A 22,999-nucleotide genomic window follows, 5' to 3' on the forward strand; every position below is an offset into this window, starting at 1 on the left:
GATTCCGTAGTGATCATCTATTGCTCGCAGAAACGTGTCTACTTATTCAAGAAAGCCCATATCCTTCCAACTTTGAACAAACAGTCGAATCAACCTCTCACTCACGGGCCCCAACTTTGCCAACGTCGGCGAATGCTCCCTCGCCTTGGCTGTTCCCATCACCAGACCGCCACAACTCATGCGGATAAAATTGCTGTCCAAGAAATCCACCAGTAAATACCCCGGGTTCGCCCCTTGCGACCCATTATCCTCCCGTCGCGGCCAGTCCCTCACCCGCTGCACCCACTCCGGGAAAGGAATGATACTGGCACGCGGGATGCCCATCTCATCCGCCAGCACCGCAAGGGTCTCCGCCCACGGCTGCCGAACCGGATTCTCAATGTGGTAGATCGGATACAGCGCGACCTCATCCGGCTGCGTCAGGATCTCGAGCAACCCACGCGCCACGTCGTCCGCGGGCGTCCACCCCATCGTCCCCGGCAGGTCCGGCAGGGCGCCCAGGGTCTGCGACGACCGGAACAGAAACGGCACGTGCTCCATCGGGTTCCAGTGCCCGTTGATCGCGCTGCCTGCGATCTGGCCCAGGCGCACGGCGGTGGCCCGGAAGCGGTCCGGGTGCCGGTGCAGCGTGGCGTCGAGCATCCGCTCGCAGATGTACTTGGCGTCGCCGTAGCCGGTGGGGAGGACGCTGTCGATGGTGACGCGGTCTTCGGGGATGACCGGCTTGCCGGTCCGGAAGGGGTGGTGGCCGACGGTGGCGATGGAGGAGATGAACTGGAAGGTGACGGGGCGGTTCCGTGGGCGCTGGGCCGAGATGGCCGCGGCGAGGTGGAGCATGTGTGCCATGATGCGCAGGTGGGGCTCGAAGCGCGTGACGGGCCATTTGGAGTGCATGAGCCAGGCGTTGTGCACGATGTGCGTGACGTGTTGGAGCAGGAAGCGGTACTCGTCGTTGGACAGGCCCAGGGTCGGCGATTGTGCCATGTCGGTTTTTGCTTCGAGGACGTGGATTTTGGCCACGGCGTCTGCGGGAAGGGCGAGGCCTTTCTTGTGCAGAGCTTGCATCTGCCTTTCGTGCGGCGGTTGGTGCTTCGCCGGCCGGTTGAGGCAGACGACTCGTGTCACATCAGGTCGAAGCGCAGCCTCAGCGACCAAATGCGCGCCCAAGCCTCCCGTGCCGCCGGTTATCAAGACGCACTTGGCCTCGGGTCTGGATGGAGAGACGCCCGTAGCGGCGTGAGCCATTGCCATGTCAAAGCCGTGCGTCAATTCTTGGACATATCGGGTGACTACCTGCTCCCGGGCTGTGCAGTCGGCAGAAGCTCCTAACTTGGGCTGGTGATAGCCTGGTAGGATGGAGGATGTGCTGGGCAACCGTTCGCATCTGACCAGATAAAGCTCTTAGAATATGATGTATAGAAATCGATATAGCATCCACAGGCAGGGAGGTAATTACATGTCCGACCAGAGGGTCAGAAACAGACAGGAACAAAGGGGAAAAGGCAAAGGAGAGTGGCAATTACCGGCTCGTCGGATCAGCAGCAGCGAGAATCACCTTCTGGACCTCGCTTTCCGGCCTGTCCCCATCCGTCCAGTCGACATGGCCATAGCCAGCAGCCTGGAGATCCCTCTCCCACCTCGACTCATGCGTCAACGCGTGCCGGCGCCCATCGTCAAACAGCCACCAACCCTCGAACAGCCCGAAGATCAGATCGACCCAGTACGGCGTGCGCGTCATCTCCATCATAACAAGGAACCCATCCGGACGCAGCGCCTTGCGCACATTCCCCGTACTCACACACAGCGACCTCGTCGCGTGCACCGCGTTGCTGGCAATCACAAAATGCTGCGTCCCCTCCAGCTCCTTCTCCGGCGCCCTCTCGATATCATGGGCCCGGAACTTCATCCACGGGTACTCCCTCCCCCACGTCTTCCGCGCCGCCGCCACAAACGACGGCGCCAGGTCCGTGAACGTGTACTCCACCGGCACCCCGAGCCGCGCCAGCAGCGGCACGATGCGCTTCGTCGTGCCCCCCGTGCCGGCCCCCATCTCCAGGATGCGCAGCGGGCGACGAGGCTCGCCGCGCCCGGGCCAGCGGAGCTTGGCGCACAGCCGCGTGAAGAAGTCCTCCATCTGCGCGATCAGCACCCGGTTCAGCGGCCACTCGGCGTACCAGCGGCCGACCAGGTCGCGGCCCTCGGTGCTGCCGAAGATGAGCTTGACGCCGTCCGTGCCGCCCGAGAGCACGTGCTGGAGGTTCGCGCCGGCGTAGTACGTGAGCTGGGTGGCGCAGTGCTGGTCGGGATGGTCGCGGAGGAGCTCCTCGTACAGCTCCCTGCTGGGCCGCTGTGGAAGCGGCACGGCCGTTCGCGTGATGATGTTGCCGTCCAGCTTGATGGTCTGGGTCTCGGCCTCGAGCATCTCGTACAGGTACGTCACGAAGCGGTCATGCTCTTTGCCGTGTGGGATGCGCGGGAGTTGCGTGCCCGGTTGGGCCGTCTGGAGTCCGGCGCCGAGGGCCTCGAAGGCCTCGACGGTTAGGGCTACCGTCAGCTCGTTCTGCAGCGGGAGTGACCGGGCGACATAGCTTGTCTGCTCCATTTCGGCAATGCGGGTGTCGGTCAGCTGTTTGGTCTCGTTGAAGGCCTCCATCACGGTTTCGAAGGGAAGCGTGAGCTCGCCCGACTCGGCATGGTGCTCCTCCTTGATATCTGGCTCTGGGGCCGGTGTGCTCAAACTAGTGTCGCCGTCTGAAGAGGACATGATGCTAGGCGTGTCCCTGTCAGAGTCCTCGTTCGAGTCCTCCTCGGCTGGCTCGACATGTGGTTGTGTGTGGATACCCATGGCGCCGGCCACGCATGCCATCAGACTTGGCATGTCGGTGAGCATGAGGACGTCGGCTTGTGGGAGCTTCACCTTCAAGGTCGACTCGATCTCGTGTACCATCTCCATGCCGGCGAGGGAGTCGATGCCGAGGTCAGCTAGCTGACTGTCGTCACCGATCTCGGCTACCCCCAAGCCCGAAAGGTCTGCAATGATGGCCTTTACTTTTAGTGTCAGGTCCTGGAGTGCCTGCTCACTCTGCTTCTGTGGCTTGGGCTCTGCGGTGGGGACCTTTGGCTGGGTTTCTGACTGGACTGTCGGTGCTTGTTGCGCGGGAATACTGGCGAATGCTGGGGCAGAGGCATCTGACGAGGTCTTCGCCATCCACGAAGGGTCAGTCAAGGAAGAGAGCAGCTTCTCCATTGATGTCTTCGGAATCTTGACATAGGCAATGCCCAGGATGACCTCGACGAGAACCCCATCCGCGGCGTCGAAGACAAAGACATCCGTCAAGGACAGCTGATCGGACGGACGATGATGCACGGCAAAGGCATGGAAATCACTTGGTCGCTTGGTGGTTGGATGCGCCCTGATCCACTGGTCGATGCCGTTTGCGAGGTATACGTCGCTCCGGGCTCGGTCTGTCATGCAGTTGATCCAGAGGCCGCCGAGTTGGCAGAAGGTGTCGGCGAGATGGGGATCAAACCAGACCTCCGGATCCTGGTTGTGGCGAACGACGTGGCCGGCCGTCTCGTGGCCGCGCACAACCATCTTCTGCAGCCCGCGGAATTCATCGCCGTAGTCCACGATCTCCGAGAAGAGGCGGTAGATGCTGCGGTTGGCAAGTGCTTCGTTGACGTCCGCGCTCTGCAGCAGCTCCACCGCGCGGCCGTGTCCGAACAGCCGTGCGAAACGCAGCAGCTGGCGTTGCAGAGACGGGTCGTTGGGGTCACTGAGAGCCACTCTGCCGATTGTGTGCACCATACGCTTCTGCTTCTGGCATCCGTTGGCGGTGCTGAACACCTCGAACCGCCACTCGGCAACCCCCAGCGCGTCTGTGCTGCTGATCTCGATCCACGTCGTGCGCGCCGCGTTGGCGCAGACGGGCGATTTGTACTCCACCTCCTGAATCTGCGGCTGGAGCTGTGCTGACGACCGATACTCGGGGCGGAGCATGCCTATGGCATCAATCACAAAGCCGATCTGCAGGGTGGCTGACAGGATGGGCGCCGTCCCCATCGTGACATGTCCTGCAAGGAGTTGCTTATATCTCTCTGTCCTCGTGTTGACTCGGAACTGTGCTCGCCTCTGCGCCGCGCCATCCTGGTACCCAACAAAGGCCAGATGTCCCTCCGGCTGCTTCTCCGCGGCGGTGTTCTGGGTCTTCCCGTCGCCTGTCGGTGCCGGCAGTGCCTTTGGTGGCGTCTTCAGCTCCATCCAGTGACGGCTGTCGGGATCGAACTGGTACGGGGGCAGGAGCAGGGGTTTGATGTCGGCCTGGTGTTCTCTCTGTAGCCCGTGGTGCGCCCAGTGCTGGACACGCAGGCCGGCCTTCCACAGGGATACGGTGGTGTCGGTCAGCCTGTTCCAGCCGTCCTCGCAGCTGGCCACGTTGACGCCGTGGAAACTATATGTGCCCTTGACGTTGGCGAGTGCGCGGGCAGCCATGGATGTGATTGTGGAGTTGGTGCCCGCCTCGAGGAAAATACAGGGGGATGAGGAATACCGTCGTGCCAGGCGCTCGACAGCGTGGTGGAAGTACACTGGGTGGCGCATGTGGTTTGCCACAAATCGTGCCGTCAGTTCTGTCTCTCTCGTGTTTTCTTCAGTGGCCAGCTCAAGGGGGATGACCGGTTTCCGGAAGGTCAAGCCCCGGGCGTTTTGCTCCAGGCCGTCGTAGATCGGGTCGACGAGCACAGAATGAAATGCATTCGTGACGTTTAGCTTCTTGGCTTTGATCATCCTGTTGCTTTCCAGCTGGGTAGCCACCGCATCGATGGCGGCGGTCGGGCCTGCAAGAGTGAAGCTGCGTGGTCCGTTATAGCAGGCAATGCCCGCAGGCTTGTCCGAATGTCTCCTGTTGACATTGGCCAGCACTTCTCGCACGTCGCCGGGATCGCCCTCAACAGCCATCATGGCGCCTTTATCTGATCCCCAGTCGTCTCGCACCAGGGTCGCCCGTCGCACAATCATCTTGACCGTGTCCTCCAGCGAGAGAATCTGTGAGATACAGAGGGCCGTGAGCTCGCCGAAACTATGCCCGACCAGCGCAGCCGGCTGAGTCCCTGAGTCCATCCAGCTGCGCGCACAGGCGTATTGCATGGCGAGGAGCATCACCTGCAGCTGGACTGTATCGGAGATCGGGGTACGCTGGAAGATGCCCGGGAAAATGCTTGGGCATCCCAGTGACTGGACGACGGCGTCGACGCGGTCGAGATGCTTGCGCAGGACGGCCACGCTGTGGTATAATTGAGGGTCGAGGCCGATATAAGAAGAGACTTGACCTCTGAAGCACATAATGACCGTCGGTGAAGAGGCTGGGTGTCCGGAGATGACGTTGGTCTCATCATTGGACTCCTCGAATGCGGCCAGGTGTCTGTCCATCTCCTCGAATGAGCGCGCGGTGAAGATCATGCTGGAGTCCAAGGTACGATTACTCTGACGGGCAAGGTTGAACGATAGGTTGGCAAGCGATGTGTCCCTCGTCGATCGACCGAGATACATCCGGAGGGCGTGGACGTAACGGTGCAGGGCCTTGTCCTCAAAGCCGCTGAGCCAGAAAGGGTATCTGACCCCAGTCGGCATCTCTGCTGCCGCGATCTTCCCAAGGTGACGACTGTGAGACGGCGCCTGCAGGATGACCGCAGAGGCATTCGATCCTGAGGCACCGTAGTTGTTGATGAGGGCCGCACGGAAGTCAGCGTCCCACGGCTGTGCACGTGTGGGAATGAACATCTGATCGGCTGGAGATGCCTTGAGAGCCGGGTTGACAGTGTCGAAGCTGGCTTGAGGGGGCAATATCCCCTTGTTCATCATGAGCAGAACTTTGATCAGGCTGATCACGCCCGAGGTACACTCCAGGTGACCAACAAGGCCCTTGACCGAGCTCACCATCAGCTGCTTGCCTGAGCCACGATTCTTCGGACCCCCAAGGGCCTTGCGGATGCTATCGTATTCGGCCGGGTCACCGACAGCCGTCCCGGTCCCGTGCGCTTCGACCACAGAGATCTGCGACGGCCTGACCTTGGCCTTGGCCATAACCCTCGTAAAGAGATCCCCCAGCGACAGTGTATTAGGCACAAAAATGGGCGTGCAGTTCTCGTTCTGCTGGACGCCGGTAGCAGCAACAACGCCTAGGATAGGGTCTCCATCTGCGACTGCCTTGCTCATCTTCTTCAAGAAGACGGCACCAACACCCTCCCCTCGGCAATAGCCATCCACCTTGGCGTCAAACGGCTTGCACTGGCCCGTGGGACTCAAGAACGACCCAGCCGCCAGGTTCTGGAACCACTCGGCCGAGGTCATGATATGCGATCCGCCCGCGAGGGCAGCCTCGCATTCGCCCGCTAGAATCGACTGGCATGCCTGATGCACCGCGACCAGAGACGAGCTGCACGCCGTGTTGATGGTGAGCCCTGGCCCCGTCCAGCCAAAGAAGTGCGAGACCTTGCCCGAGATGAATCCCTGCAGGTTGCCCGTCGCCGTGAAAGCGTTAGCGGCGTGGCAGGCCACGTTGTTGTCGTAGTCGCCCAGGCACACGCCCACGAAGCAGCCAATCCTCCTGGCGTCGCTGCCTGTTTTCTCCTGCTGCTGGAAGTACCCGCTTTGCTCGACGGCTTGGTACGCCACCTGCAGGATGTGCCGCTGCTGCGGGTCCATGGCGGCGCTCTCCCGTGCACTCTTCTTGAAGAAGCGGTGGTCGAACTGGTCGTGGCCGTCGATGAGGTTGGCGAACCACTTGCGGTCCATGTTGGCGTCGGCGGCCGTGCGGAAGGGAGTGTCTTGGAAGGAGAACCGGTCGGAAGACGACTTGGTCCCTCCGGGCCTGATCTCGCGGTGCTGCGATTGGCCGGCGACGAGCAAGTCCCAGAAGTCGTCGACGCTGTTGGCGCCAGGGACCTTGCATGCCATCCCGACGACGGCGATGTCGCTGTCGAGCCACATGCGCTCGGATCGCCGGTCTGTTTTGCCTTTGGCCGCTTGGTCGGCAAGGTGTACGACGTGCATTTTCAGGCTACCCTTTGCCGCAAGGGACAAGGGTACGCTGCGCTCGGGGCCAAAGTCGAGGACTTCAACAACTTGCGTGTTCTCGCTATCTGCTTGTACGGCCGTGGAGAAGGCTTCGTACCAGCGGGGGGGCTCAACCAGGATGGATCGGAGCGCGTGGGCGTGCAGGGAGCCGTCTCTCAGCAGGGATGCGGTGCTGTCGTTTGCTCGCGCAGGGATATTGAGCGATGACGCATCTGGGAGTTGGAAGTCTGGATGAGAGTCGCAGAAGGCGATGAGTTCGTCAACGAGGGCCGAGTTGCCCGGGAAGTGGAAGCGCCCATACAGGCTTATTTCGGACGCCCCGATGCCTGCGGCTTGAAGCCGACGGGCCAGGTCGGATATACCATCGGCGCAGCTGGTGATGGTGGCGCGGTTCTCATCGTAGTGTACCGAGACGTATGCCTGTCCCATTGTCAGAAACTGCCGTTGGTCTTTGGGTTGGGGAGAGGAGGGGGAGGAAGTACATCTGGTGAGTCTTTCACAATCCGCATCATCTCTCCATGTCCTTCAGCGGAACTCCAGGCGGCACTGAGAGACCTGGACCGTCCCCTGGCTAATGCCTCATCCTGACCGTCAACCACCAGGCCAACAAGCAGCCCCAACCGCATGGCGGCGGCGCCATATCTCCGTAACTCGTCCATGTTGTGCGCACTCGACGCAGCAAAGGCGCTTAACAGCCCTGTACACAGGCCAAGCGTCTCTCCGTTGTGAAGCCTAACACTACCATCCCCATCTCCAGGGCTCGTCTGCCGCAGAAACTCGACGTACTGGGCCAACTGGGCAACGACCACAAGGGGAATCAGCAGGGTGTTAGGCAAAGGCAGGGCTGCGTCGAGGGGGCGACCCGTGGTCAAGGCCTCGTTGAGGTCGGCCAGCTGCTTGAGAGTGAGGCTTCCTATCGCCCGGTGAAGCGTGGGGAGCGCTGACAGTGCTGTTTCGCAAGCCTGTGGGAGCGTCTTGAGGACGCCGGCGAGCCAGATGTTGTCCTCGTTTTCTATGACGGTCTTGCGCAAGTGCTCGAACGACGACGCATCGAAGGATAGCGCCAGGGATCCCCACAGCAGGATTCTGCGGCCCAGGCTGGCGTCCTGGTCTGTCATGTTGAATGTGGGCAGCCTCTTGCAAGACAGGTTGCGGTCTCAGCTCTCCCTCTCCGGTCTGGGGGAAAGGGGCCATTAAGAGTGTGCTTGAAAGTGCCATTTCTCATCCTCTCGTCGGATCAGGTTCGCTCCGTTATCACTATCAACAAATGTCTTGACTGTTAGTATGGATAGATAGGTACAGGTAGGTACTTTGCCGCGGTAGGTTCAGGTAAGCACCCTTTGTCTTACTCTTTTCCCCTTCTGGATTGAATCCTAGTGTCCATATATCCGGGGACTTTTTTTGACTCCGGGAACTATTCTTATGGAACTATTATTATCTTGTAAACTCTCCGCCACCCTGTTTTATGTTCCGAATCCTCTTGTGGTTTTGCACGGTGTGAGATATGGAAAAGGACGATAGATAGAATTGAGTTGAGACGCAGGTCATCTTGTTATAACGAAGACGCAGATTTAACCATATGAGCAAAGATCATACTTCATATTGCTGAACCAGTTTCCCCATTCCTGCCCCCGACAGCATCCACTTAACTCCCTACATGGCCATCAATGTCCCCGGCCCGGCCGAGCCGCATATTGCCATCGTCGGGGCCGGCATCGTCGGCGTGATCCTCGCCCTTGGACTTGCCCGGCAGAAGATCTCGGTCCGCGTGTACGAACAGGCGGCTGGCTTCCGAGAGATCGGCGCCGGCATTGCCTTCTCGGCATGCGCCCGTCGCTGCAGTTCGTAGTCGTCTTGGTACTTCTCCTGCTCTAATCACCTTCTAACGGAGTGCTGTATCCAGTGGAGCTCGTGGACCCGGGGATCAGTGAGGCCCTGAGACGGTGTGGTGCCGTTTCCGTATCAGACGAGGACCAGGAAGACGATTACCTGCGCTGGATTGATGGCTACAACCAACACCGTGCTGACGATCCCACCTACCAGAGACCGCTGGCTCAGATCGGTGGTGCCGGCTTCAGAGGCTGCCGACGGGACCAGTTTCTAGAGGAGCTTGCCAAGGACGTGGCCCCCGGCGGGATCGAATTCGGCAAACGGCTGGAGACGGTAGAACAAAAAGAGGATGGGAAAGTGTGCCTCGTCTTTGCCGATGGGACAAGCGCCGATGCTGATGCTGGTATGCATGTTCTACTCCGTGTTTCGTCTTCGTTTCAACACAATGCATTCGATGCAGTCTGACAGGCGTACATATAGTCATCGGCTGCGACGGCGTCAAATCTCGCGTGCGCAGGTCCCTCTTCGGCGCGGACAACGAGGCTTCGTACGCCCAGTACACACACAAAGTGGCGTACCGGGGCCTCGTGCCGCTCGACCGTGCGATCGAGGTACTGGGAGAGTGGAAGGCTCACAACTTCCACCACCACGTCGGCCCCGGCGCGCACCTGACCCACTACCCAGTGGCAAACCACACAGCCCTCAACGTTGTCGTCTTCCTGTCCGACCCCGAACCCTGGCCGGACCACAGCAACATGGTGGCCGAGGGCACGCGCGACGAGGTCGCGGCGGCGCTGGGCGGGTGGCATCCGACAGTCCTGGGCCTCGTCAAGCTACTCCCGGAAAAGCTGGTGACATGGGGTCTGTTCGACCTGGGCGAATTTCCGGCGCCGAAATACAACGACGGCCGCGTGTGTATTGCCGGGGACGCCGCGCATGCGTCCAGTCCCCATCATGGTGCGGGGGCTTGTCTCGGGGTGAGCAGGCCACCCCTACTAGCTAATCACCATCTAACGGTGTGCGTATTATGACCAGGTTGAAGATGCACTTTGTCTCAGCGTACTCTTAGGCCAGGTCCGCGCGGCGGCCACGGCTCCCGGTGAGAGTCTGGGGACGGCACTGGCGGCGGCGTTCGAGACGTTCGACTCGATGCGCCGTCCGCGGACCCAGTGGCTTGTGAACAGCAGCAGGCGGGTCTGCGACTTGTACCACCAGTCCGAATGGGCGGACCAGAGACGGTGGACCAAGGCGGAGACGTGTTTTGAGGAGATCAGGGACCGCTCGTACAAGATTTGGCACTTTGATGCCGACGATATGGTGCAGCAGAGTGTAGCGGAGTATAAGAAGAGACTACTCGGGAAAAGGAACGGTTTTGGGAGAGATGTGAATGAAAAGCACGGGTACCGGCTGTGATCTCGCAAACAGAGACCCAGAGGGGTTCAGTTTGAGGTATGAAGTAAAGCATTTGGGTGAGCCCTGAAGCCATTGGTGTAGGCGATTCCTGAGACTATCTTGTGGAATCAGACAAACAAGACAGGGGAATTATTGTCTAGCAAATCGAACAGTTGGAGATCTCGACACCCGAGATCAAACAGGTCCCATAGCTTTACTGACTCAATCTTACTCCCTCAATCGATTCCAGAGCAAATCGACATTCTGGATATATGTAAAGACAGAGGTGGAAGATCACCTGAATGAACGCTTCTCCTTGAACACTTTATCCTCCAAAAACACCTCTAGGGGCCACGCAGCCCCGTCCGTATACCGTACTAATGCTGCTCCTTTCGGGCCGTTCTTGTGCTCATCAAGGTCAAAATCCTCGGGACTTCGAGGAATGTAGGAGGTTTGGGAAGTTTCCTGCCACGCGACGGGACCAATGAGTATCTCTTCTACCTGTTGTTTAATCCTCTCAATGTGCTTAGGATAAAGAAGGCGAGCATTCTTATTAGCTGGGGCCATGAAGTAGCCTCGGACGTTGGTCATGTCCGAGTGCTCACTGAGCGATTCGTGGTATATCATGGAGTCTTTCCGTCGACCGTTCGTCAAAGCATCTAGGACCTGGTCCTGGAATTCGCCCTTGTGGTCATACAGTTTCTCCGGGCCATTTTCTACCGTGGCTCGTTTTTGAGAAAATCCTCTTGTCTCCCACCAATGAGTCATGTACACCCCCTGGTTAGAGGTAAGGATGAGGCTCGTACATTCAACAAGGCCTTGAACAGCAATAGGCTCCTGTCTTCCGTGCCTGGTATGTGCTGGAATGACCGGTATGGACCCTTCGAAGGGGCAGAGGCCATCTCCACCTGGCGCATCAGCCTCCTTCGAACCCACCAGCAATTTGATTACAACACCATCGGAGACGTCGTGCTTCACCTGCGCTACACAGCCTTTGGCAGTGGCGGATCATTGGAGAAGAATGCCTTCGCGTCCGTGGACGCTTGGGTCAAACAGTCCCCGGACGTGAGCCGAGAATATGGAAAAGGGGCGAATGTCTTTGCGATCGACCTGAAGAACGACTACCTGTCCGAATGGTGGCGAGTCGCTTCCACCGGCTGCATGACACTGCATCATATTGATCAACGGCTCCCGTTCTGGGCGCGCAGAGGACGATTCACGTCCGAGAACATATCCCTACTCATCACCCCCGAGCCGAGCGCGCCTGGAGATATAAAGATAACGATACCGGGACAGGCGGATATCCATGGAGCAGAGGACGGAAAACTGGGGGATTACTTCAAGTTTACGTTCCCTGGAAAGCCTGTTGCTGAAGCGAGCACGCCTTGGACGATGCATATCAAGAGTGACAGGGACGGATTTTAGCGCGGCTGGCTCGTGGTACAATATTCGGTCAACTGAGTGAGGGGGAGATAGAGGTTTAGTTCGCTTTCTCCCTTTATCAGTCTGTATATACGTGCTTAGGGCCAGGACCCCTGATTCCAGATGCTCCACAATCTGTGAATCAGCTTTTCCCATATGGGACTACCACTCTTCATCTTCATGCTGAATATATTTCGGCGGACGTTTGACGCGAATTGCGTCAGGATCTTGGATTGGACCGGTACAATGCCAGTAGAGATTCTCTGAAATGCTTAGAAACACGGTTTACTCATTCTCTGTGCTCACTCCCCCCGTTCGTAATACACAACGCGATTCGCATCCTGACGGCGACAAAGCCGAGGTAACGAGTGCACCACCACGGTCAACGGCCAGTTCATTGCACACTCTGTCGGGGCCCGCATTCCGAGCAACACGTCTTCAATGCCGTTTACCGTCTGCTGCCGCTGTTGCAGTGCACGGCGCAGATGAGGACTATCCTTTGGCCGAGTGCGGCTGTTCAGGTGGTGGATATCAGCGGCACGAGCGGCGGCCACCCGTGTCGGTTTCAGCACCAGTTTTTCAAGAGGTATTTCCAAGCTGCAGAGCACAAGAGCCTAAATCGATTAGACTAGAGTTAAGCGCATACAATAGATAGAGGAGGGGACCTACTCCACAGTTCACGGGTGAGCCACAGGGCTCGGCGAGGCGAGAAAACTCGACTCTCCTGTCGTTGCGAGCCTGGGAGAGTAATGCATCTGCCCAGGACGTACTGACCATGCTTACTGAGACAGTCAAGTCTTTAATAGACGCGCACTGCGATAATGCAGCGGCAGCAGAGGGCCCATAGCACCAATTACCCTCGTAGATCGACGTAAAAGCCAGGGTGGCGAGGGTACCCCGGACGTGGGGGACAATTTTCCCCCAAAACGTTTCCTCCAGTTCGTCTTCCTCCTGTTGCTGGTCCATCTGCAGGCCGATGATTTCCAGCTTATGCAGTCCGGTGTAGGTGAGCAGGTACTGGAACATGTCGTCCATTGCTCGTTCCGAACCAGACACTCTGAGCGCGGATAGCTCCGTGCGGGTTTCCCGCAGGCTAGACCATAGTGCTTTCCAGTCGAAATCCACGCCACGGGAGCCTGGAGGGGTTGAGACGCTCAGCTGCCGCAGCGTAGAGGGCAGGGTGTCTCTTAGTCCAGGGCTAGGAAGAGGGACAAGCTCTAACTCTAGTGTCTGCAGGCCAGGCTTGGCTGTGTTGAAGAAACGCTGTAAGGAGACACACTCCCTCACAATCCGGTTGAAAGTTGGGGCACGCAAGTTCTGTACGGAGAATTCGGTCAGTGCTGGCGATGCCTCGATCACCGGTGTGATCTCCCGCTCGCAGTATAGTCGGGGTAGATCATCACAGCAGGCCACAGCGAATCGGTGCAGATTCTTGAAGCTGTGGAGGGCTGGCAATGGCTGATGTGCCACGCGGTGAGGTTGGCCCTTGATAGATAGGATCAGAGTTTGAAGTGAAGAAAGGGATGAAAGCGCTCTGGTCACTGGTGCAAGCACGGTTGAAGGATCCCAGTCACGATCATAGGTCCAGCTGTGGAGGAGGGCAGTAGTATTAATTACATATCTCTTCATGGAAGAGGGAAGGGAATCTCATCGCAAGGTAGGGGAGAGTACCGAACAGTCTCTAGATTGCACAGCTTTGATATTGACGGTGCCAAATGCTCCAGGAGGATAGCCTGGACGCGCCCCTCATCTATTGACTGATCATCGTCCTCATCGGGGCCGTGATATGCCAGGTGCAAGGCGGCGATATAAAGGATTCTGACGTCAGAAACGAAAGTACATAAGGGGTTTGTTATGGATTCTATGAGCTGAAGCTGGCGGCGTGGGTGGGGATGAGATAGATCAAAAGAAATCTCGGAGAAGAGGCGTGGGGTAATTGCAAGTGCAAAAGCCCTACAGGCGCTCCGCAGAGAAAGAAGCGACGGAAGTGGGAGACAGTCCAAGATCAGGCCAATAATCTCCGGGGCCAAATCTAGTAGCATCATGGCAGGTAGTGGCTTTGTGATAAATGATGAGATGTTACTATTGTTGAGGATCCTTAGAAGTTAGCTTCATCAACGCAGTCAGGTGACTGAATGGCTATTATAGATGTAACGCTGCACATCTCCTCTTGTCTTTTCAAAGGGTTGAATTACTGAAACCATATGTGTTTCTATCCCCTTTTTCCGAGGCTCATCTCGTCATTTAGGGCAGGTGTTTGTCTCAGTTACATGGCAGTAGTTATACACCTATCCCGCTGATCTGAAAAGGTCAACTGCGAGTAGATTGTCTTTAAGCTCTTCACATAGGGCCTTGACTAGGCATGTAATATGCGCAGGTACCTGGCTTTGAGCCGGAGGTACATCAATGATAATCTTGAGGATGGAGTGGACAGCACTGGTGCAGTGATTGCAACTAGGTCATACTGAACTAGTATCAGCAGCAGAGACATGCACGCAGTCCAACTGAGAATATGGGTCAACACCCAGTAATCTGACTCAGGAATAGCCGGACATGTGTCGCCCAACATAGGGCGTGATGCATAGAAGTCTGAAGGAACAGGCAATCTTGCAGTGAATTGGTCATTATACTTTTATACATGTGACATATGCAACAGCATGCAGCAGTCAATCAATCTAAGCCAATCAATGGTCAGCCATGGTGCAGCAAGTGTTTCTGCTGACGGTGTGTCAAAGGAGGATTGTCGGACATGAAGCCAGACACTGAAGCATAGAAGCCATATAGAACACATGAAACTTTCTCCCAATGGGGACATGGCAGAGGATTTTTATTTCTGATTGCTAAGAGCACTACTACATTATTACCCCCTGCTCTCGTGTTTGATGCTCAGTGGCCACTATAGATCGGTTGTAATCCAGACCAGGGTACAGCTGGTGCTGATGTGAGAAGCCACCTCCTACTAGCCTAGAAGGATAATAGGACGGCTCATTGATACTGGTAGATCCTCGGAATACATACTCTGCTCATCCCTCTTCTTGCCCGCAAGCTATCCTCTATACCCAACCAAATCCATATCTACTTACCTACCGAACTGCCAAACTGCAAACATCAGATACAAAGAAAATGGTCTGCGCATTTGTCCGAGTCGCCAACAACACCAACTCCCATGTCCACTACTTCAATACCGAAAGCAAAAAAGGATCACTGTGCCCCCCAAGTCGCAACAGCAGGAGAACAACGATTGGATCCCCGCAGAATCCTGCGACGACTGGGTCCCCTACGCGGACACTGGCAATTACATCGAAGTGACCATTGGGGACTCGGCACCGGTGCACATCTCCGACGATGACTACAGGTGGAAGTTTGTGGACTACCCCGATGGGGATACAAGGGAGGGGAATGAGTCCTGGGTGGAGGGGCTTGAGGCGACGCAGTATGTGCTGCTGTTCAAAGAAGTGGAGGAATGAGGGCGCATGGAGGGGGCCTTCTCCATCTACAAGTATGAAGAGGAAGAGATGGGAACCATCGGCTATATTCTCTCTTCGGTCCTCCAGAATGCGGCTCCGGTTGTTGCCCTGGTTTTGATGGCCATTTTTCTGTGATCCGGTCCAATCCAAACCTTTCACTTGCACCCTAGAACGGCCATCCTGGTGGACGGCATGGCGTAGCTTGTAGCCTCCCAGGGTTCGTCGAGGATTTCTGGGTCAATGGGCATAGCTCTGTGTGCATTTGGAAGTCAAAAGCTCCTCCTGTATCTATCTTCCCTTTTTCCCCATGTGAGCTGCGACATGGCAAACAAATAAAATTGTTTTCCGGGGACATTAGCCCTCTCTGAGTAGGAGAAACGCCCCCTTAGAACATATGAAAAGCTGTCTCGAAGAGTCCTTGCTTATGGCAACTGCGGATCAGATGGTAAATATCCCCCATGCTTGGCGGAAGCCCACACTGCTCTTAAGTACACTGTAAATAGGACTGCGGTGTATACATCTGTATCTATATAGGAGAGAAGGTCCTGGTTCACTGCTCATTTAAATCCCACATGTGTGAGATATTTCTTAAGATCATTCATGGTATTGATGCTTGTTCTGTAAGGCCAGCAGGAAAGTATCTAATGCACATTGTGTATATAATCTCTTTAAGGGTCTTCTTCCTATGACATCTGGTCTATATCTAACCAGGATTTAATTGTGGAATCAGCATCCTGTTTCTTATTAATTTGTGGTGCATTTAAAGAAGCTAATAGTTACGCAGCTCTGAATGGGGAGGCAATCAGATTTATAGGTTGTATCACCAACATGCGGCCATATCAATAGAATTCTAGGTAAACAACCCATACATTTCCCGCTTCGACAAGGATTGCCATGAGCAAAAAGTGCCCATCAAAGCAGCATCATTCCATTTCACAATCTCTTCTCATTCAATCGTGCGTACACAACAGAATCAAATAACTTGACAAAGGTACTTATACCTTCTATTAGCTTATGATATAATAAGGGTTGTCGACAAATTCAGAGCAGAGGTATTGGTTCCAGCTGGGTTACCAGACCTGGCCATATGGGCCACAGAATATGAACCTGCTTCGTACCCTGCCTTGCCAACGTAAAGATTCTCCATCGGTTGATACCAATTGTCTCCGCGTTGGTTCCGCTGCAAAAGCTCCGCTAGTGCTCTTCAGTCATTCTGCAAGTTCCAATCTGGGTGTCGTATGAGTATCCCAGCCCTTGAAAGTCTTCAAATCTGGTGACATCATTTAGTCAATGTACGCCCAAGACACTTCAGTAGACCAAGTCATGCCATGGCCTGGATTCGGCTACAATGGGACAGGGGCTGGAGCCCAACCATTTCAAGGTTTCTTCAATAGAAGCTCCTCTGGTCCTCCTATCCCACTCAACGCCGCAAAGGCCCTGTTGTTACAGGCCGACCTGGTGACCAAGACTCCCAAACGCGTCGAAGCCCAAGGGAGCTCCCCAGATGGCTTTGCTGTTTTAGCAGGTCGCTCGGCGGATAACAAGACGGTACAGGTCTTGTTGAATAACTACAAGTTCGACTATGACATTGCGCTCGAGATCACGCCCCAGATAGTGAGTAGGATCTACCCAAGGAACTCGCAGACCGCCGTTGTTCCTAACAGGAAAAAACTCTGGCTTGCAGGTACCTAGCTTGAACACGTCTACGACAGCATATCCACTTCTTCAAGACAATGGGCGTAAGTAGCCACCGAAGCTCGAGAGCAGCTAGCGCGGAAGAACTGACTGCTCTTTCTGCAGTTATGAATGGCGAGTCGGCATGCTTTGTAACTGGCGGTAAGCCAGGGCCCAAAACGCCCCCTGTAGGTCTGAAATCAGCTAACATACTACTACAGCTTGCTTGACGTTTCCTCAACCCACCTGGAGGAACAACACCAGTCAGTCGTATCACCTGAAGCTTGTTAATTTGCCCTGGAAAAAGACGGATAGCTACAAACTTGAAGTGCGAAGGGTAGCAGACGCGGACGCCGAGGATGTCTATCTGGCAAAGCAAGGCAGGGGTAATGTTATTGGTGGGTACAGTTTGCGATTTCATCATGCTCTAGCATTGCGCAACTACTGATAGTATTAGACCTTGAACTCCCATTTCCAGCCAATGCACAAGATCTCGTGGTCATAGAGAGATTAAGCTGATACATGAAGCTCATTCGACAGTCATTTTCTATTCCTAGAACTAGACGTTAGACCCTGAATTGTTTAAAAGGCTGTGTGAATTAGCATCTTAGTGTTTAACATAAGTACTTCCTGCCAAGTGAGCCTGCCTGAATACAAAGGCATTCTATTTAGACCTTTGAATCCATATAACTTCTGAATAAAAGTCTCATGGTATGAACTATAGATTACTAATCACTCTCAAGCTGAAAAATGACAGGAAATCTTCCCTAATGTTGGCTTGTGTGAATACTCTTGCCTTATAGCTAGTAGCCTCTGCTGCCGCGCTCAGCAAGCTTTATTCAGAAATCAGAATAACCAGAAAAGAGAGATGATTACGCTCGCAGAATGGAACAGAATATGCCTTTAAGAGGTTTCTGGGGCTCTCAAAGCACCTAAGACCTAGGAAATCATGCTTATGTCGCAACTCTGCAGCATCCAGCAGAATCACCCTATATATAGGATCTAGATAACATTGCATATGCTCCTCGGTATCTTGGTAAGGTAGTTGTCAAGCAATCCAAGCTAACAAAAGATATATAGTAAAACATATACAATAGAATGAATAGGGATAAAGGTCTGATTCTCCTATCTACCTCTAGATACTAGTATTTATAGATAGGAGGTGCAATATTAGCTGGAAACAGAATCATATAGAAGGTAAAATATAAGAAATATAACAAATTAGAGGTATATCAGTGGGTTGAGCCATGATAGCATTCTTGCAATAGAATTCCAGGATGTTCTGTAAATCCTACCGAGGTCGGTAATCTGGTTGACAGTATCCGTAGTTCTCCCACATGGACATAGTTAAGTCCCAACGGACAGGCTGACAAAGCCAGCCACTAAACCTAACCTGGGTAGAAGCATGAAAGTCCATTACCTTACAATAATAGTAGTACTATCTAGTATCTACAGACTACCTATATTCACCTGATCAAAACCCCCTTCCAGCAGGACCACTAGTCCACGACCACACCATTCTAGCCAACCTCAGTGAGCTTCTCAGCGTTTCAAGGGTCAATGCAGGGCCGGTGTACTGAGTCTTTTCCTCATCTAAGACAGTTCTGACCATCCTTGTATCGCCCTGCCAGGCGGGTCCTTGGATCTAATTGTGATTTGTGACACTGTGACACGAGTTACGAAGCCGCAATCCATCTCGATTCCATTTCGCTCCCTGTCAACGCTGCTATCACTGCTCTGCTCCCCATCATGCAATTCGGAAAGTCACTTGGAGCGGCATGCGGTTCGTTCGCCATCACCAATATCGACGACATGTTTGTCCTGGTCACCTTCTTTGCGGAGGCGTCCGCCAGCAGAACCGTGACTCCCCTCAAGATTACTGCCGGTCAGTACCTCGGGTTCACAGTCATCATCATCATCAGCATGATTGGTTTCGGTGCCTCGCTCTTGATCCCCGCTGAGCCCATTGGATTCCTCGGTCTACTGCCCATTCTCCTGGGCATTTGGAAGTTCTTCGACCTTCTTTTCCCGGAGGAGGAAGACGAAGAAGAATCGGAGAAATCAAAGATTGCCGGGGTGAAGAGCATACTCAAAGTCTCAGCCATCACAGTGATGAATGGGGGCGACAACATCGGAACATATATACCGCTGTTCGCGCAAGCAAAGGGAGCAGAGATCGCGGTATATATTGTCACTTATTACATCCTAGTCGGCGTGTGGTGTCTCGTCGCGTTCCTGGTCATGAAGCAGAAGCATATTCTGCTCGTGGCTGAGAGATATGCGAGTGTGGTGGTCCCTTTTCTCTACCTGGGCCTCGGCGTGTACATCGTCGTCAAGTCGTCGTGCTACCCGTGGTCGATCCAACACATTGACGATTCAACCTCTGCACACCCGGGCAAAACTATCATGGCTGTTGTGACTACGGTTCTCCTTTTGATATGCATTGGCGCTATGCTCTGGTGCAAGCTGCGGAAGAAAGCTGCTCAACCTCCTGACTCCAACACCTCTCAAGAAGACAGTCCTTCTCCTATTGCGGAAGGTGAGCTTGAGGGCTCACATACCCCCACCTAAACGCTCATTGTTGCTTTGATCCTCTGTTTCTATATAATCATTTCCATAGCTATCAAGGGTTTTAGGGTTCTATTAAGTCTCTATAATAAGGATTCCTATTCTACCCAGAAGGAACCTCTTGTGTTATGTGATCTAAGTCTGGATGCACATAGAAGGCGATCGCAAGGATCAAATACCTAAATCAGATCAGCGTGTGATTCATGCAAGACAGGAGTGGCAGGTCACCTACATGCCAATCAATAAATAGCCTTGGAACCAATTGGAGTGGCCCTCCCGCATGAGGCATCTGGTCAAGATCACCGCGAGCGAAAAGACGGCAATTTCAAAGGTATTGAAATGGAGCGACATGGGCTGATCAATAATCCAGCCCCAAACGACCATAAGCGGAGTGACAAACACGGCGATTTGCAACGTACTCTCGGCGATGAGTCCGATCGCTAAGCCCAAATTCCCTTTGATGGCGGCGTTGACGGTGGTGCTGAATTCCCCCGCATTCCCGACGACTGGAACGACGATCAGACCGATAAACGCCCTGCTGATCCCCCAGGTTTCGACCATGCCATCAACGCTGTCGACAAGGCTGTCGGAGCAGGTAGTGACTCCCAGGGTAGCCAGGATGAGCACCAGACTGGCGGACCACGGACCCAGCCGGATTTCCTCCTCGCCATCCTCCTCACCATCACAGACAAACACCTCCGCGTGGCTCTTCAGCTTGAAGTAGAGATATACCAGATAGAAGAGGAGAAGAACGATGGCTGCAGCGCGAGACAGGTCCAGGACGCTCTCTGCCGTGTCGGTGACCGGGCCACGAGTGGTGACATATAGAGCGGATGGGATCAGGAGAAAGGAAGTGATCACGACCATTAATGAAGACATAATCTGACTGACATCTGGGCTGAAGCGGAGAGTCTCTCTGTTATAGCCCCCGGCAAAGAAACAGGAGCCGAGGATCTTGATGTTGATTAGCAAAGTAAGTAAGAAGGGGACTCATAGTCATCATACAAGAAGGTCTCCTGACAGTACACTTCCGATCATGCTGGCCTGAACAATATGAATTTCACCTCTGTTGACGGCGGTCGCACCCACCTACCCTCGATGAGCCTATTTCCGGAGAGGAGTTCTACAACATCCCTTACAATCATTTCTACCGCGTTTCCAAAAGTGGCATTGATCAATCCTCCCACGGCGGCGCCGACACTTTTCGCGAGTTCCTCTGTAGCAAAGGAAAGCAAGGAGGCGAGAGGGAAGATCGCCAGTAGGTTGAGAACAAACGTCGCTGTATCTCCCCAGCCCAAAGATGCGGAAGCGATGCCCAGAAATACCGAGGGAAGGAACAGGTTCGCACAACTCGAGGCCAACGTTGTCCTGATCCCCGTCCAGAGAGGCTGGATGTAAATCTCCCGAGCGCTCTCCCGCAGAAACGTATCCTCATTTAACAGAGGCTCATTCTCAGGAGACGGCGGCTCGGCAACATGCTGCTGGGAGGAGGAAGACATTGGGTGCCGGAGTCGAGACATCTTCAAGCCAAAAACCACAGTTCTGTCAGTGAGCCAGGAAATGTTCCCTTGGTTTCCTGTGATATAGCTTACTAATGAGACAGTGGATAACTAGCACTATACGGAGTATGATCCTGATTATTGATTGGGTAGAGAGATGGAATTAATGTGGTTGCCTAGCGGTCCAAGCTTTTCAAGCATATCCCGTGCGCGGGCTGGCCCCACTTTAATGCAAGACTTTGGCTGGTAAGGCTGATCTATTGCCCAATCAGAAGTTAGCAGCCTTCTTAAACCCCCTGAAGGTCCGAGCCCGTTCCGCGGTACGCACTTGTACTAGCTAATACCATACATACCGTACCAATGGATGCTATACCGTACTGTACTTTACCATTTCTACACAACTGTAACAGACTAACTGGGTGACTGAGAGAAAAAGATTCCAAGCACCAAGCAAAGCAAGCAAGCATCCTGCTTCAACCTCATCGAACTTCGCCTTCACAATGAGACCCGACCAGAATCCTCAGATCGTCAGCCCACTTGTATCTCCTTCTCCGCCGTCGGTCGTATCCCGAAGAGGAACTTCCATAATGTCTGGGTCGAGTGATCCCCGCCAACCGCTTGTGCACCAGGATTCATGGCGTCCCTACCACCGGATAACGGCCAAAATATGCCACAGCTACCTCAGTGCCCTGCTGCTCCTGGTGCCAATAGGCTTCATCGCGGGTATTCTTGGATGGCCTGATGTGGCAGCTTTCCTTCTTAACCTCGCTGCGATTGTCCCTCTTGTATCATGGATGACCCTCTCGCTCAGCGAGTTGTCCGCGAGTGTCACACCTCTTGTCGACGAATTGTGCAAGGCTACTTTGGGAAACGCTGTGGAGCTGACGGTGAGTTCTCCTTTCTGATGGATTTGCTTCTTGCTCATCATTCACAGGTTGGTGTCATCGCGGTAGCTCGAGGCCAAGTTCGAACCGCACAGTCCGTACTGCTTGGAAGCACCCTTTGCTACCTGCTGCTCGTGAGTCCTCACTTCCCTTCCCAGGTTGAGGCGTTTACTCTTCTCTCCTAACTCATCGTTCTCCCACTTTGAAATCGGATTAGGTGCTCGGTAGCTGCTTTTTCGTCTCCGGCTACAACAAGAAGAAACTCGCCTTCGATCGAACCCTGACTGGCATCCTCTCTTCGGTCCTGATGGCTGCAGCCGTGTGTCTCATGATCCCAACCGCTTTGGCCATGTTTCTGTCACCCGGGGCTTTGAGTCGCGGTGATATCACGCACGTCACCCGTGGAACCACCGTGATTCTCTTCCTCCTTCTCCTCGTCTTTCTCTTCTTCCGACTCCGGACGCATACATCCTTCTTCAGAGCTGCCCCCACCGGTGTCTCCACACAAAGTCCCCAGATTCCTGCAGTCCGGTCCTGGCGTCCGGCCATCACCTTGATCGCGAGCGTCCCGTCCATTGTCCTCTGTGGCTTCTTCATGGTGGGCAGCTTGCGCGGGTTTTCAAAGTCCACCGGAATAAGCCAGCACTTCACCAGCCTGGTCCTGATCCCGCTGGTCGGGAACTCGACCAGGTTTCTAAGTATAGTAACCGTGGATAGGGACGATAGAGGCGCTTTGGGGATCAGAGCCGTGATCACCAGTGCGCTACGGATCACTCTGCTTGTTGTGCCCTGTGTCGCTTTCCTGGGCTGGATCGTCGATGTCCCGACGATTCTCATGTTCGATGCATTCGATACAGTCGTCTTTCTGGTCTGTGTTATAGTGACCAATTCCATGACTCATAATGGAGAAACCAACTACTTTGAGGGACTGATGCTGGTCGGAAAGTACGTCTTCCTCCCCTTCTTACTCAATGAGCCGTTGTTCTAATCCGATATCAATATCTCCAGGTATCTGATAGTTGTGCTTGCCTTTTATCTCCGGCCGGAAACCCCGGAGAATATCCTGTTTCTCTAACCTCGGTCCATAATTTCATGTACTGTCGCAAAGCTATTTGATCGATTGAAATACCCATTTCCTTTACTCTTGATGTTGTTCGAACACGAAAAAAAAAGTATTTCCCATAGCCC

At 54.5% G+C, this 22,999-nt stretch overlaps 9 protein-coding genes across 9 annotated transcripts; 5 read left to right on the forward strand and 4 right to left on the reverse strand.

Annotated features, from left to right (window-relative positions):
• Nucleotides 1-42: 42 nt before the first annotated feature.
• Nucleotides 43-8,193, reverse strand: CDV56_102428 (uncharacterized protein; the record flags this gene model as incomplete). Its single annotated transcript, XM_026756047.1, has 3 exons — nt 43-1,384; nt 1,524-7,495; nt 7,558-8,193. 3 exons carry the CDS (start codon nt 8,191-8,193, stop codon nt 43-45), a joined length of 7,950 nt encoding a protein of 2,649 aa, XP_026613065.1.
• A 539-nt stretch (nt 8,194-8,732) lies between these two features.
• Nucleotides 8,733-10,318, forward strand: CDV56_103457 (uncharacterized protein; the record flags this gene model as incomplete). Its single annotated transcript, XM_026757076.1, has 4 exons — nt 8,733-8,916; nt 8,979-9,308; nt 9,386-9,882; nt 9,941-10,318. The coding sequence occupies 4 exons, from the start codon at nt 8,733-8,735 to the stop codon at nt 10,316-10,318; spliced, it is 1,389 nt and encodes a 462-aa protein (XP_026613066.1).
• A 273-nt stretch (nt 10,319-10,591) lies between these two features.
• Nucleotides 10,592-11,065, reverse strand: CDV56_103656 (uncharacterized protein; the record flags this gene model as incomplete). The annotated part of the gene is made up of 1 exon (XM_026757275.1): nt 10,592-11,065. The coding sequence occupies one exon, from the start codon at nt 11,063-11,065 to the stop codon at nt 10,592-10,594; it is 474 nt and encodes a 157-aa protein (XP_026613067.1).
• An 87-nt stretch (nt 11,066-11,152) lies between these two features.
• On the forward strand, nt 11,153-11,722 carry CDV56_103715 (uncharacterized protein; the record flags this gene model as incomplete). The annotated part of the gene is made up of 1 exon (XM_026757334.1): nt 11,153-11,722. The coding sequence occupies one exon, from the start codon at nt 11,153-11,155 to the stop codon at nt 11,720-11,722; it is 570 nt and encodes a 189-aa protein (XP_026613068.1).
• A 299-nt stretch (nt 11,723-12,021) lies between these two features.
• On the reverse strand, nt 12,022-13,348 carry CDV56_103812 (uncharacterized protein; the record flags this gene model as incomplete). Its single annotated transcript, XM_026757431.1, has 2 exons — nt 12,022-12,333; nt 12,389-13,348. The coding sequence occupies 2 exons, from the start codon at nt 13,346-13,348 to the stop codon at nt 12,022-12,024; spliced, it is 1,272 nt and encodes a 423-aa protein (XP_026613069.1).
• Nucleotides 13,349-14,842: 1,494 nt separating this feature from the next.
• Nucleotides 14,843-15,186, forward strand: CDV56_104088 (uncharacterized protein; the record flags this gene model as incomplete). The annotated part of the gene is made up of 2 exons (XM_026757707.1): nt 14,843-14,845; nt 14,911-15,186. The coding sequence occupies 2 exons, from the start codon at nt 14,843-14,845 to the stop codon at nt 15,184-15,186; spliced, it is 279 nt and encodes a 92-aa protein (XP_026613070.1).
• Nucleotides 15,187-16,509: 1,323 nt separating this feature from the next.
• CDV56_104249 (uncharacterized protein) lies at nt 16,510-19,431 on the forward strand (the record flags this gene model as incomplete). The annotated part of the gene is made up of 5 exons (XM_026757868.1): nt 16,510-16,800; nt 16,871-16,925; nt 16,987-17,022; nt 17,082-17,258; nt 18,545-19,431. 5 exons carry the CDS (start codon nt 16,510-16,512, stop codon nt 19,429-19,431), a joined length of 1,446 nt encoding a protein of 481 aa, XP_026613071.1.
• Nucleotides 19,432-19,531: 100 nt separating this feature from the next.
• On the reverse strand, nt 19,532-20,927 carry CDV56_104541 (uncharacterized protein; the record flags this gene model as incomplete). Its single annotated transcript, XM_026758160.1, has 4 exons — nt 19,532-19,607; nt 19,661-20,382; nt 20,434-20,517; nt 20,568-20,927. 4 exons carry the CDS (start codon nt 20,925-20,927, stop codon nt 19,532-19,534), a joined length of 1,242 nt encoding a protein of 413 aa, XP_026613072.1.
• Nucleotides 20,928-21,427: 500 nt separating this feature from the next.
• Nucleotides 21,428-22,799, forward strand: CDV56_104699 (uncharacterized protein; the record flags this gene model as incomplete). The annotated part of the gene is made up of 3 exons (XM_026758318.1): nt 21,428-21,814; nt 21,862-21,945; nt 22,029-22,799. The coding sequence occupies 3 exons, from the start codon at nt 21,428-21,430 to the stop codon at nt 22,797-22,799; spliced, it is 1,242 nt and encodes a 413-aa protein (XP_026613073.1).
• Between the last annotated feature and the right edge of the window lie 200 nt (nt 22,800-22,999).

The sequence above is a fragment of the Aspergillus thermomutatus genome (assembly GCF_002237265.1).
Source record: "Aspergillus thermomutatus strain HMR AF 39 chromosome Unknown NODE_142, whole genome shotgun sequence".
NCBI lineage: Eukaryota > Fungi > Ascomycota > Eurotiomycetes > Eurotiales > Aspergillaceae > Aspergillus > Aspergillus thermomutatus.